Here is an 11,855-nt window from a genome sequence, read left to right as displayed (position 1 = left end):
AACACAAGGTTGCAAACATTACCACACAAATTGACCAGTTAACTAGCGTTTACCAGGCATGTCTGTCAGCTGGAAGCTAGTTACAGCGCTAGTTTTGCACATAAAACTCTGCAATGCCTCTGTATAACCTGTATAGTGTCTGTACTTCTGATCTGTTCCTAGTCTGGTGTATGGACTGGATTATGAACGCTAATGCACATGTATGAAGTGATTTTGAAGAGCAAACCTACAGTGTATGGGAGCTAGAGATCATCTTTCCTTCTACTGTGCTTGTACGCTTGTCTGGAGTAATTTACATTTAGTCATTTTAGCAGACGCTTTTAACCAAAGCGACGTACAAGGGAGATTCCCCCATGATATTCTCTGTCAGTTAACCTGCAACCATTTCCAGATGCATCAGAGGAATCAGAGGTAGTTACTGTTGCAGGTCCCTATTATGTTTGTCAACAGCAAACACTTGGCAAATTCCTTACACTAGGTCCCTATGTGCTTTTGCTTTCAGTAGGGAGTACTCCTTTTGGTTTTTAGGTAAATGTCCATGCCCACTCCCCGTCTCCCTTCCTATCTATCCAGCCTACTTCGATCAGGCTCTCCCACTCGCACTCCACATTCTTCTCGGATGGGTCTGCTCTCTGTCCATCCTTCCAGCACTGTGGCTGACCGTGGCTTAAGTGTTGTTGGCCCAAAGGTTAGGCCAAGTTTTTCCACAACATTCTCCTTTTGCAAAATTTGCAGAAGTCTGGAGATGGAGGAGCTCTGCGCAGGCCAGGGTCTAGCCAATGACATGAAACTGGTTACAAAACAGATCTTACTGTTACTATGAGTAGCGCACATGGAGAACATTCCTTTAGTCTATCCTTCAAGCTATCAAAAACTTCCTTGTGTGCAAGCACCTCTCACAACTTGTGCCTCAAATTTGAAATCAAATACAGAATGTATCCTTACAGAATTCCTCAATAAGGTATATGCCTTAATTGTAGAATGTATTGCCATTTTGAATGTAGTTTGTTAATTCAATGTACTGTATTTCTACAGTTACGAGGTTAAACAATTTTTAAGGCTGTTTTGTGTCTTAACCTTTATCCTATTTCCACAGTTCAGTTGTTATTTGCGCTTGGCGCATGATTACGGCTACAACCTGCATGTGTGGTAACATAGGCCAAGTGTTCATTATGTTTAGAGAAAATAAAGAAAATACTCACACACCAACAGATGGTCACAATATAAAGTAGTAGGCTTTTACAGTGCCAACTGGGCCCCTTATTGGGGTTTGCATGCCTTTTAGGTAGTTAGGTAGCTTGCTAGTTTTAGACCAAAACTCCTAACTTGCTTTATTGTGATGTCTGTTGTATACTGTAGTGAAGTGAAAACTATCCCAGTAGGACTCTGCAATTTACTTTTTTTGTTGCAATTCAACTCTCAGATTGCAATGTTATAAAAATGGTAAACCAGAAAGCCTTGCTAGAAAATGTAGCTACTGCCATTTGCCAGGTTAATACCCATAAGCTTTTATGTTAGCAGCATCTTTCCAGCCAGTTCGACTTACGACTTCACACTTATCTCGTCCATTCTGTTTATCTAAGCCACATTCCTTTCACTATTGATTGGGGAAAAGGCTCTTTTTACAGCCTTAAGATGACCCCTCTGTGACCCCTATCTCTTCTCCCTGATGCACAGCTCTGACACTGGGCTATCCCAGACCACCAGGGCAGCATCAGCATCAGCCCCTCTTCCCCTCTGTCCAGACATGAGCAGCAGGGTGCCTGAAGCCAGCCCCTGAGTCTCCGCCAGATCACCCACACCTCCAGGGCATCAGAGGTGAGACTTCACCCTTCTGACTCACTTCTGATGGGCTTCACAAGTCTGTCTGTCTAATTCCAGTGAAGAAGTAAATGAAGTCACTTAGGCTGTCATCTGTGTATAGAGGCAAAAGTATTTTAAGTACATATCAGTTACAGAAACTTATGATAACTGTGCTGGTTTCCCCACCTTCATGTTTTATAGTGCTTCTTGTCCTACACTCCTCTCTGCAGATTAGCCTCACAGCTCAAAAAGATGGATGACATTGATGGCCTTAAACTGAGGCTGGACGAATCATTGGTCTCATCCAATACAGAGTCCATCAACATTGACGGTTGGCTCCACCCCTTTATAATGATACACTGTTATAGAGTTTACAACCTTGCCATTGTTTTTGATGTTTTGTTTAAGGCATGTTTAGCTATTTATCTGTAGGTCCTAAAGTGTGTGTGTGTGTGTGTGTGTGTGTGTGTGTGTGTGTGTGTGTGTGTGTGTGTGTGTGTGTGTGTGTGTGTGTGTGTGTGTGTGTGTGTGTGTGTGTGTGTGTGTGTGTGTGTGTGTGTGTGTGTGTGTGTGTGTGTGTGTGTGTGTGTGTGTGTGTGTGTGTGTGTGTGTGTGTGTGTGGTACTGGATGCTATTTGTAGATGCCCATTATACTGCCTTGCGGGCAGACCTGGAGGAGAATGCAAAGGGCTTTGGGGTGGAGACCTGGGGTTTGAGTGTGGATCAACAGTACATGAAGCAGCTCCAGAAGGAGGCCATCAAGAGACAAGAGGTCATTTATGGTGAGTGATGGTGTGTCCTGGTCACCCTTCAGTGCTGTTTAAATCATTATGGTTCTGGAAACAAGGATTGCTCCTATTGCTCCTATTGCTCATGTTGATGATTGATGATTTTAATGATGATAAGTAAAGTTAAATTATTTTGCTGTTATTTCGATGAGTTTCGTTTTATCTTTTTATCAGTTCTCTCTGTGGTGTTTTTCTTGACACACCTAAGTTTTGATAACATAAAAAAATAAAAATAGATATAATACCTTACTGGTTACCCTCTAAACACCAGCCGTAGTGACAGATGCCTCTCTCATGAAAGTGTTATCTGTCATCACCTAACCCACTCCCCCTGCTGACTGACTGGTAGCCTGACTGGCTCTTCTCAATTGCTTGTTTCTCAGAGAAAATCAAAGCTGGGGTTACAAATGGTGTTCAGTCAAGGGAGATGAGAGAAAGCATGGATGGCAACGCCGTATGAAAGAAATAATTATACTAATCATATACGCAGGTCAAAAATGAAAGTGAAAATGTGGTGCTGATGAATGGACTGTTTAAGAGTCTAGATTACAATAACAGGAGACACAAAGTCCTCATTATTAACAAAACCTTTAACAGAGGCGTGTTCATTTGTACAAGCTGGCACTGGCATGAGGTCTTCCCAGGGGCTGGCCTAGACATTATCTGCATATTTGCTGTGTGATGATGACAGCGGTCTGGTTTCAGAGCTAATGCTGACGGAGATCAACTACGTGCGAACGCTGAAGATCATGCAGGACGTGTTCACGTGGCAGCTGCGTGACTCGCTGCAGATGGACGATGCTCGGCTCCAGCGGCTGCTGCCCCCAGTGGACAGCCTGCTGCACATCCACCAAACCTTCCTGGGCCACCTGAAGGAGCGCCGGCAGCAGTCCCTGGAGCCGGGCAGCGAGAACAACTACTGCATCCAGCGCCTGGGAGACATCCTCTGCTCTCAGGTAGCCTAAGCAGCCACAGCCTACCTGTCAGGTTAACATGCACACGCGCACGCACGCACAAAAAAAGACAACATGTGCAAGCATATAGTGACATTTTCACAGCATTTCTTTAACAGGTCGCCCCATAGAGAAAAGTTGTTCAGTGAACTGTAGCGATGTAGTGAGCTGCAAAGTGCGAACATCGCCCTGCAGGTCTCCTGCTCTGCTATTCTATGCTAATGAAAATCTGTGAGAATCAGTGTCACGTATGTGATACATGAGAAATGTTGAAAGTCTGAGTCTCACGTAAGAAAACCTTAGACTGAACAGGTATGCAGTGTCCCTAAGCCAAGGCCCAGTAGCACCGGTGGGGCTGCAGGAATGAGGGGAATGGTGAAAGGGCCGTAGCTATGTGGCTACAGCTGTGGGGTTTTCTGTTCCCAGCACTCAAACAAACATTTTTTCAGACCTTTCAACATTTTAGTTTGTGTTAAATGACGCATGATGTAATGGAAGGAAATAGTTTGAAAGCTTAAATGTTACATGCTACATTAAACACACAAGCTTGTCATGATGGTGGTATTGCAAAGGTGACACTTATTTTCTGTGAAGTTTTCAGGGGAGATGGGAGCACTAATGAAGGAGAACTATGGAGATTTCTGCAGTCATCACAATGAATCCGTCAGCTACTACAAAGAGCAAGTCCAGAGCAACAAAAAATTGCAGTACATTATGCGGGTATTTATCCAATTCGTCCAAATGTTCTTTCAGTGTTTCTTCATTCAGATCAGAACATTGTATAGGTGTTTCCCAGTAGAAATATAATAATTCGATGTACCAATGATTGTTGTTGTTTTTTATTTCCCTCCACATGGTCTCCTTTTGTAGAAAATAAGTCAGTTGGCCATTGTGCGTCGGTTAGAGGTGCCTGCGTGTGTTCTCCTGGTAACACAGCGCATCACTAAATACCCTGTCCTGGTGGAGCGCATCATTAAGAACACTGAGGGTAAATGCAAACTCTTCTTGGGTTCCGAATTTATATTGGACTATTCCTCTTTTTGGCCCACATTTCCTTTTGTTATATGTTTAAAAACTGAAATGCAAAGTGTATATTTTAAACCCCAAACTACACGGTTGAGTCATGTCTTTTTGTCTGGTTTCTTTCTGAAACAACGTTTCATGCCTCTCGTGTTAATGACATGCCCCTTTGACCTCCAGCTGGCACAGAGGAGCATGAGGAGCTGGTACGGGCACTGCGCCTCATCAAAGACACCATTATGCAGGTGGACAGCCACGTGGACGATTATGAGAAGGCCCAGCGGCTGCGTGACATTAGTGCCAAGCTGGAGCCCAAGTCCCTGGGCCGAATGAAAGACGGCCGGGTGTTCCGCAGGGAGGACATCCTAACTGGAGGCCGTCGGCTGCTGCATGAGGGCACCGTCAGCTGCAGGGCCTCCTCCGGGCGGCTGAAAGGTGTGGAAATTATGTTTGGGATTTCTTACGAAGAAAATGCTTGTGGGCGGAGATGAATGTAAGCAGTTGGAGTGACACTGCCTTTCTGTTTGGAAATATTACATATTGTAATAATTACATTCTGTCTTATTATTTCAGATATCCTTGCTGTGTTACTGCCAGATGTGCTGTTATTGTTACAAGAGAAAGACCAGAAATATGTCTTCTCCACCGTGGTGAGTGTGCACTCATAAACGTTCAAGTTGGGTGAAGATCTGCCTTTTTGGAATGTCACCAACCCTGGCTTGTGTTCCCTTACCTCAGGACAGCAAGTCGTCCGTGATCCCCCTCCAGAAGCTGATTGTGCGTGACGTGGCCCTGGACAAGAAGGCCATGTATCTGATCTGTGCCTCGTCTGACGTGCCGGAGATGTATGAGATCCTCACAGGGTCCAAAGATGAGCGGGACCGATGGATGACCCTCATCTGGCAGGCCATCGACAGGTGGGTGCGATGTGGACTGATGGAGTTTATGCTGTGTGTCCCCGTAGGAACTGTTAGAGCTCTGGTAGAACAGGGCGCTAACAATAGCAAGGAGCCCAGGGGGGCATACAAACTCAAACCAGATCTATATAGTAAATAAGTAAGACTTTATTTTTATAGCACATTTCATACAAGAGTTGCAGTTCAAAGTGCTTTACATAAAACAATAAAAGCAAGCAGCAAGAGCAATACATGATAAAAGTTATAAAAGTAATAAAACCCTTCTGAAATAGTAAAAATAGTGCAAGGTACATGAAAACACACAGGAGTCTTTTTAACTCTAGAAAAGTTAGTCTCAACCCCACATGAAAACTATACTAGCGTGCACTTACAACAGAGAAATAAATAGAGATATAAAGAGAGATACAATTAATAAAATGCTTTGGTAAAAAGAAAGGTTTTAAGATGCCTTTTGAAGGTGTCTAACGTGTTTGCTTCCCTAATATTAACGGGCAGTGTGTTCCATAATTTTAGGGTCGTAATTGACAAAGGCCGCATCGCCAATCTTCTTATGACTGCTTCTGGTGACCTGTAATAGACCTGTATCTGATGATCGCAGTGTTCTAGCTGGTGTGTAGTTAGTAGGAGGGTTAGCAATGTAGCTAGGCCCTTGTCCATTTAGAGCTTTGTATGTGAGGAGGAGGACCTTCAAGTCAATTCTTAAGGTAACAGGAAGCCAGTGTAAAGTACCTAGGACAGGACTAATGTTTTCTCTCCTTTTAGTTTTGGTTAATAGTCTAGCTGCAGAGTTTTGAATGAGCTGGAGTCTTTTAGTTGTTTTCTTGGGAAGACCAGCAAAAAGTGAATTACAGTAGTCTAGCCGACTTGCTATGAAAGCATGAATTAGCTTCTCGGAATCATTTCGTTTTATGAATGGTCGCACCTTTGCTATGTTCCTGAGGTGAAAGAAAGCTGTTTTGGTGACTTTGTTAATGTGGGAGTTAAAATTCAAATCTGAGTCCAGGATGACACCGAGACTTATAACCTCAGGTTTAATCCAGCAGGTTAAACCTCCTAGATTCTTCTTTAGCATCTCTCTTTTTGATTTCGGGCCGATAAGTAAGACTTCAGTTTTGTTCTCATTTAATTTTTAGAAAGTAATCGTTCATCCATTTGTTTATTGCCGATAAACAGTTTTTAATGGAGTTTATGGCTGTCGCATCGTAAGGTTCAGTGGATTTATACAATTGTCTGTCATCCGCGTAGCTATGAAAATCTTTAATATATTCTTTGATGATGTCACCGAGTGGTAACATATAAAGAGAAAAAAGCAATGGACTTAAGCAGCTCCCTTGTGCAACCCCATAGCAGCTTTCATGTTTCTCAGACATATGGTCTCCTAGACTAACATAAAACTTCCTTCCTCTGATATATGTTTTGATCCAGTTAAATACACAGTCAGATAACCCAATAAGATTTTCAAGTCTATTGATATTGCCGCACTAAGATAAGTTTAGAGAATGTATTTGCATCAGAGTTTAGTCTGAGGTCGCTAATTATTTTGGTGAGAGCGGTTTCAGTACTGTGATATTTTCTGAAACCTGACTGAAAGACTTACCAAGTGTAATTTTCTTTGAGAAAGGAATTTAATTGGACTAAAACTATCTTTTCCAGTACTTTACTCAAAAATGGAAGATTTGATATCGGTCTGTAGTTTGCTAGTGTACTGGTATCCAGTTTGGGTTTCTTTAATAGGGGTTTGCAACAGCTGTTTTGGAGGGATCTGGGAAAACGCCAGTTCTAAGTGACGTGTTTATAATGTCTAGGACCAGACCTGAGACACTATCAAAAATGTACAACACTATAACTTGTTCTTGTAAAATGTGTCTACTAATTGACTAAATGTAACAGGAGTTCATGAAGCACATGGAGCTAACACTCTTACATGTTCTCTGTTTGCTTGTCTTCCAGCTTCCCAGAGGATGTAGGTGAGGACCTCGGTAGTGAGCAGGAAGAGGCCATTACAGCAAAGATGAGTGACTTCCAAGGTAACTGAACTCAAAATGGTGGAATGATAAGGTCTATTCATGCCATTCGAGATTTTGTCTTTGCAAAAGGCTACATTAGTTGTTAAGTGCTGACCAAAATTGTTGATTGTAGGAGCATTTTCTATCTCCTTATCGATGATAGTACTTTTTCTGGAAGTAAACGCCAGCTGAAAAGGAACTAAAGGATTATCAATAAACTGATATAAACTGTCTTTGTTTGTGAACAGAGCATCTGTACATGAAAGATGCCCAGATTGTGCAGCACCTTGAGGAGAAGTTTCAGTTCTTTGCAACGCTAACAGAGAAAATAGCAGGTGTGGAGGACACAATGCCACAACATCGCCTGCTGCTGCGTGGCCCTGCCTTAGACCTCCAGCAGGGGGAGCAGCTGCTCGTAGGAGCCATAGCTGATGGTGAGAGACTTGCCAGTGAGATTTCTTGAATGCCTCATTCCAGTGGACATTTACTGTAAATAGTACATTAGTACATACAGTTTGTACATTTGCTGTGAACAATGATTTGTGCAATATATCATGTCATAATAATGTCATTCATAACAGTGCCTTACCTGAAGTAATGTCCTTGAAACTTAATGAATGAAAATGGCAGCTTGATGCAAGTGAAGACCTCACACACTGAAAAAAAAAAAACAGCAAGCCAAAATTAATATACTTATACTGTGGAAATAAATCCCATTGTGCTCATGTGTATGATAAGTCGGACATGCATCTGCTATGGGTTATTAAAGCCTAATTTATTCAATAAGGCAGTCACTGAAGGTCTTACCCCATCTTGTGTTTCCCCAGTGGAGGCATTACAGGGTCTGCTGCTGACAGGAGAGAAGCAGGCCTCAACACTGGACATGGAGACAGGCCCAGACCTGTCAGCACTGCCCAGAAGAGCTCATACCTTCCAGAGCTACGACAACATGTCCATCCTCAGGAGGAGTTAGTAGTGTCTTATTTCAACAACAGTAACATTATACACATTATTTTATATTATTGCAGTATTACCACACATCCAGATATTTACTCATATTCATATCCTGGTATAATTCCATTTTAAATATGTGTATTTGTTTTAAGATTGTTATGGAATGTTTTCCATTAAGTTATTTTTAAACGTGTATGCACACGCAAGTTTACACTAAAATCTCCATTGAAATGTAGTTTCCAGTATTGGCAAAAGAAGTTCTATAACCAACTCCGGTGAATCGGAAGCAGGTACTGTGTGGAGAGGGTTAACATGTGACTGTGTGCTGTGTGGGGTTGTAGATGGTGACCTGGGGGTTGAGGACCGGCCTAGAGAGAGAAATCAGAGGCCCAACTCCGACCCCCTCCACAGGGAGCTCTCCCCCACAGAAGGCATGGAACTGTCGGTATGTCACCAGTCACCATTGGAGACGTTCAGTTTCCCCCTCTTTTGCTTCACCTGAACACCTAGAGCCATTATGACCCTGGTTAATAATCTTTTTAGTAGATAAGATAGTGCTGTGTTTAGATCTGGTCAAAATACTTTGTCTGCATAGTTTAGTTTGGAGTGTAGTTTGGTGCGTTGTTTGCTAATAGTAATAGTCCTCCTTGCTTATATCGTTCTTGTTGTTTATATTAGCTTTCTTTATGGACTCTGCCTCACTTTGATCTTGTATGTAAACAGTGGAGCTGGGCTAGCCCTAAAGGTACACACTGCTACTGATAGAACTCAAACAAAGATTAACGTTAGCAAATGTAGTGCTGAGGGTGATGCCGGTGGCTATTGATTCTGACTGATGTTCCCTGTACAGGCTGATGAGGAGGTCAGCACTACCGTGGGCCATGTGGCCTCAGCCCTGTTCCCAAAGGCAGAGGTGAACATTGCTTTAATGAGCTGTTTACTCCTCAAACATAAGTGACTGACATCTCACATCTTCATCCATCCTAATATTTGTTTTGCTCCTATGTTAGTTTTCAAAGAAGTTGGTGGCTCTTTCCCAAAAACTGTATAGCCTGCAGGTACGTTACTTTCAGTAATGGCAGGAACCAGCACTTTTTTCTGTTCTTTTATTTTATTTGTGTGTTTTAATTGGTCAAACTTAATTTGTCATGGTGTCTGTGTTGCCCCCCCCCCCCCCCTCAGGCAGTCATCATTCAGCATGACACCAACACGGAGCTCCAGCGTGCCGCCACCGGTCGCCACCGTGGCAACGTGCTCCTGGACCAGGAGAAGCAACGCAACCTGGAGAAGCAACGCGAGGAGCAGGCCAGCTTTCAGCGGCTACAGACTCAGCACCGGCAGGAGCAGGAGCGCTGGGAGCGCGAACGGGAGCGCCAGAGAATGCAGGCAGAGTCCGCCGAGGCCGAGCTGATGCAGCGGGGCGAGGAGTGCGAGCAGCAGAAGGCTCTGCTAGCCGGGGAGAAGGAGGAGCTGAACCGGCAGCGGGAGGCCTACCAGCAGGACCTGGAGCGTCTGCGGGAGTCCACGCGCACCGTGGAGAAGGAGCGCGAGCAGTTGGAGCAGCAGCGCAAGAAGCTGGAGAAGCAGAAGAAGTCCAACACCATCTCCAACCCTGGACACTTCAGCTACGAGGCCGTGCAGGTGGGCCAAACACCAGAATCACTGTGGGTCAAACCAGGAGTGCTTAGTGCCACTCAAACCATTAGCAGCTTTCAATCAAGATGTTTTACTAGTTACATAAGCCCTACTTACAAATATGAATGTCTGTGCAAGCTGAAAAAACAAAGGCTTTTGAATCACCACATAGTCAGCTGTATCACCAAAAGACGCCAGTAATCATGCTATCAAACTAGTTATCGCTAGTTTTAGACTAAAACTCTTTACTGTTGCTTTAAATGAAATAGTCCTCCCCTCCGCAGTCATCCTCAGCCATTGACGACTGGGGACTGATGAACAGTGCCGGAGGCGACCTCTTTCGCAAGCTTCATGTGCGACCCAGCTTGTCCCAGGCCACCTCCGGCTTCCTGGAGAAGCCCCCTGAGGTTCCCCCACGCCGCGAGAGCATCAGCCCCTTACCCATCAAGACGGAGGTGCCTATTCACCTCATCAGCACCACCAACCAGGCCCACAAGGCCGGAGCCATCCAGCAGAAGATCCCCACCAAGCTGGCTCTCATCAAGGGCAAGGAGAAGGGTGGCAAGGGCAAGTCCCACCAGCGGACCAACAGTGCCGGTCAGTCTTACTCGCATTTCAGACTGCTGTTGAGCCAACCTTTAGTGTAAAGAAGAAATACATGTTATTTACATTTGTGTATATTCTTTTAAGCAAACACTTTTATCCAAAATGCCTTACAGTAAAGATATACATTTTCATTTAATTTAATTTAGCTTGAAACCAACCCCATGATTTTGGTGGTATTAGCACCTTGCTCTTCCAGTCGAGCATAGGAACAGAGCAATACCTTCATGAAATATTTATTGTTGATGTTGGTGTGTCAAAAGACTGAGGCTTTTTCTCATCTCCTCTCTGTTAAATTTAGCTTCCATTGAGGTATCCCAGGTTATACCCATCAGAGTGACAGGGAAAGAGGGAGGCAGCCTGAAGTCCAAGAGGTCCAGCAGTCCTCGCAGTCTCCATCCAGGTAAAACAAAAAGCTGTCCTCCTCTCGAGCTTAGACAACACAGTGGCTACAAACAGCTGACATGCAGTTTATTCCTCTTTCAGATACCTTTATTCATCCAGACAAGCTGTCCAAATCAAAGCCCTCTCACAGCGGCAGCCTGCACAGGAAGGTTGCTCAGTCCTCATCTCAAGACCCACATTCACACCACAAAAAAGGAGGTAACCCCCCAAACGAGGACATTATCTTCTTTTAATCTCTGTGTTCAGAGTAATATTTGGATCAGAAGGACAGAAAAAGCACAGACTATTTTTTTAATCCTCAACAAGGTGCCCTGATCGGCTGCATATGTAGTCCCTTTGTACTCGGGGCTTCTTCAAATGACCCTCCATTTTTAGACAATGTGGTTAATGCAAGTTGTTAAGTGTAATTGAATTATTTTATTTCATCTTTTTATTTCCTTTAATTTTTTTAATGTTGGTTGTCAGTTTGTCTTCTTAGCACAAACCCAGCCAGATGTACTCAGTGCATGGTTAAAGTGCTTTCAACCTACTTGTTCACTGAGTGACTGACCCAGAAGGGCCAGATTGGGCTAGGTCATCTGGAGGTCAATACAAAGTCTGAATCATTCCATTTACTAATATTCAGTAACTGTGTACTGCACAATGTATAGAGTTTGTTCTAGCCTTTAACAGCATGTTGCATTTGAGGTTCAAACATGTCATGGTCATCATCCTGTACATAGCTCGAAATTACCTTTTGTCAGATAAGATTTTTGGTACTTATTATTTGGA

The 11,855-nt window shown here is 43.6% G+C and overlaps 1 protein-coding gene across 1 annotated transcript; it reads left to right on the top strand.

The window, feature by feature from the left end:
- Nucleotides 1-2,055: 2,055 nt before the first annotated feature.
- Nucleotides 2,056-11,437, top strand: arhgef18a (rho/rac guanine nucleotide exchange factor (GEF) 18a; the record flags this gene model as incomplete). Its single annotated transcript, XM_080837829.1, has 18 exons — nt 2,056-2,134; nt 2,445-2,585; nt 3,297-3,547; nt 4,139-4,264; nt 4,415-4,532; nt 4,745-4,999; nt 5,138-5,214; nt 5,303-5,481; nt 7,432-7,508; nt 7,736-7,921; nt 8,315-8,455; nt 8,783-8,886; nt 9,292-9,354; nt 9,452-9,499; nt 9,624-10,082; nt 10,361-10,673; nt 10,981-11,082; nt 11,166-11,437. 18 exons carry the CDS (start codon nt 2,056-2,058, stop codon nt 11,315-11,317), a joined length of 2,871 nt encoding a protein of 956 aa, XP_080693955.1. The 3' UTR covers nt 11,318-11,437.
- Between the last annotated feature and the right edge of the window lie 418 nt (nt 11,438-11,855).

Source organism: Sprattus sprattus (genome assembly GCF_963457725.1).
Source record: "Sprattus sprattus genome assembly, chromosome: 4".
NCBI classification, from domain to species: Eukaryota; Metazoa; Chordata; class Actinopteri; order Clupeiformes; family Clupeidae; genus Sprattus; species Sprattus sprattus.
The sequence above is the reverse complement of the archived record's forward strand: the minus strand, read 5'-3'. Positions and strand labels throughout refer to the sequence as shown.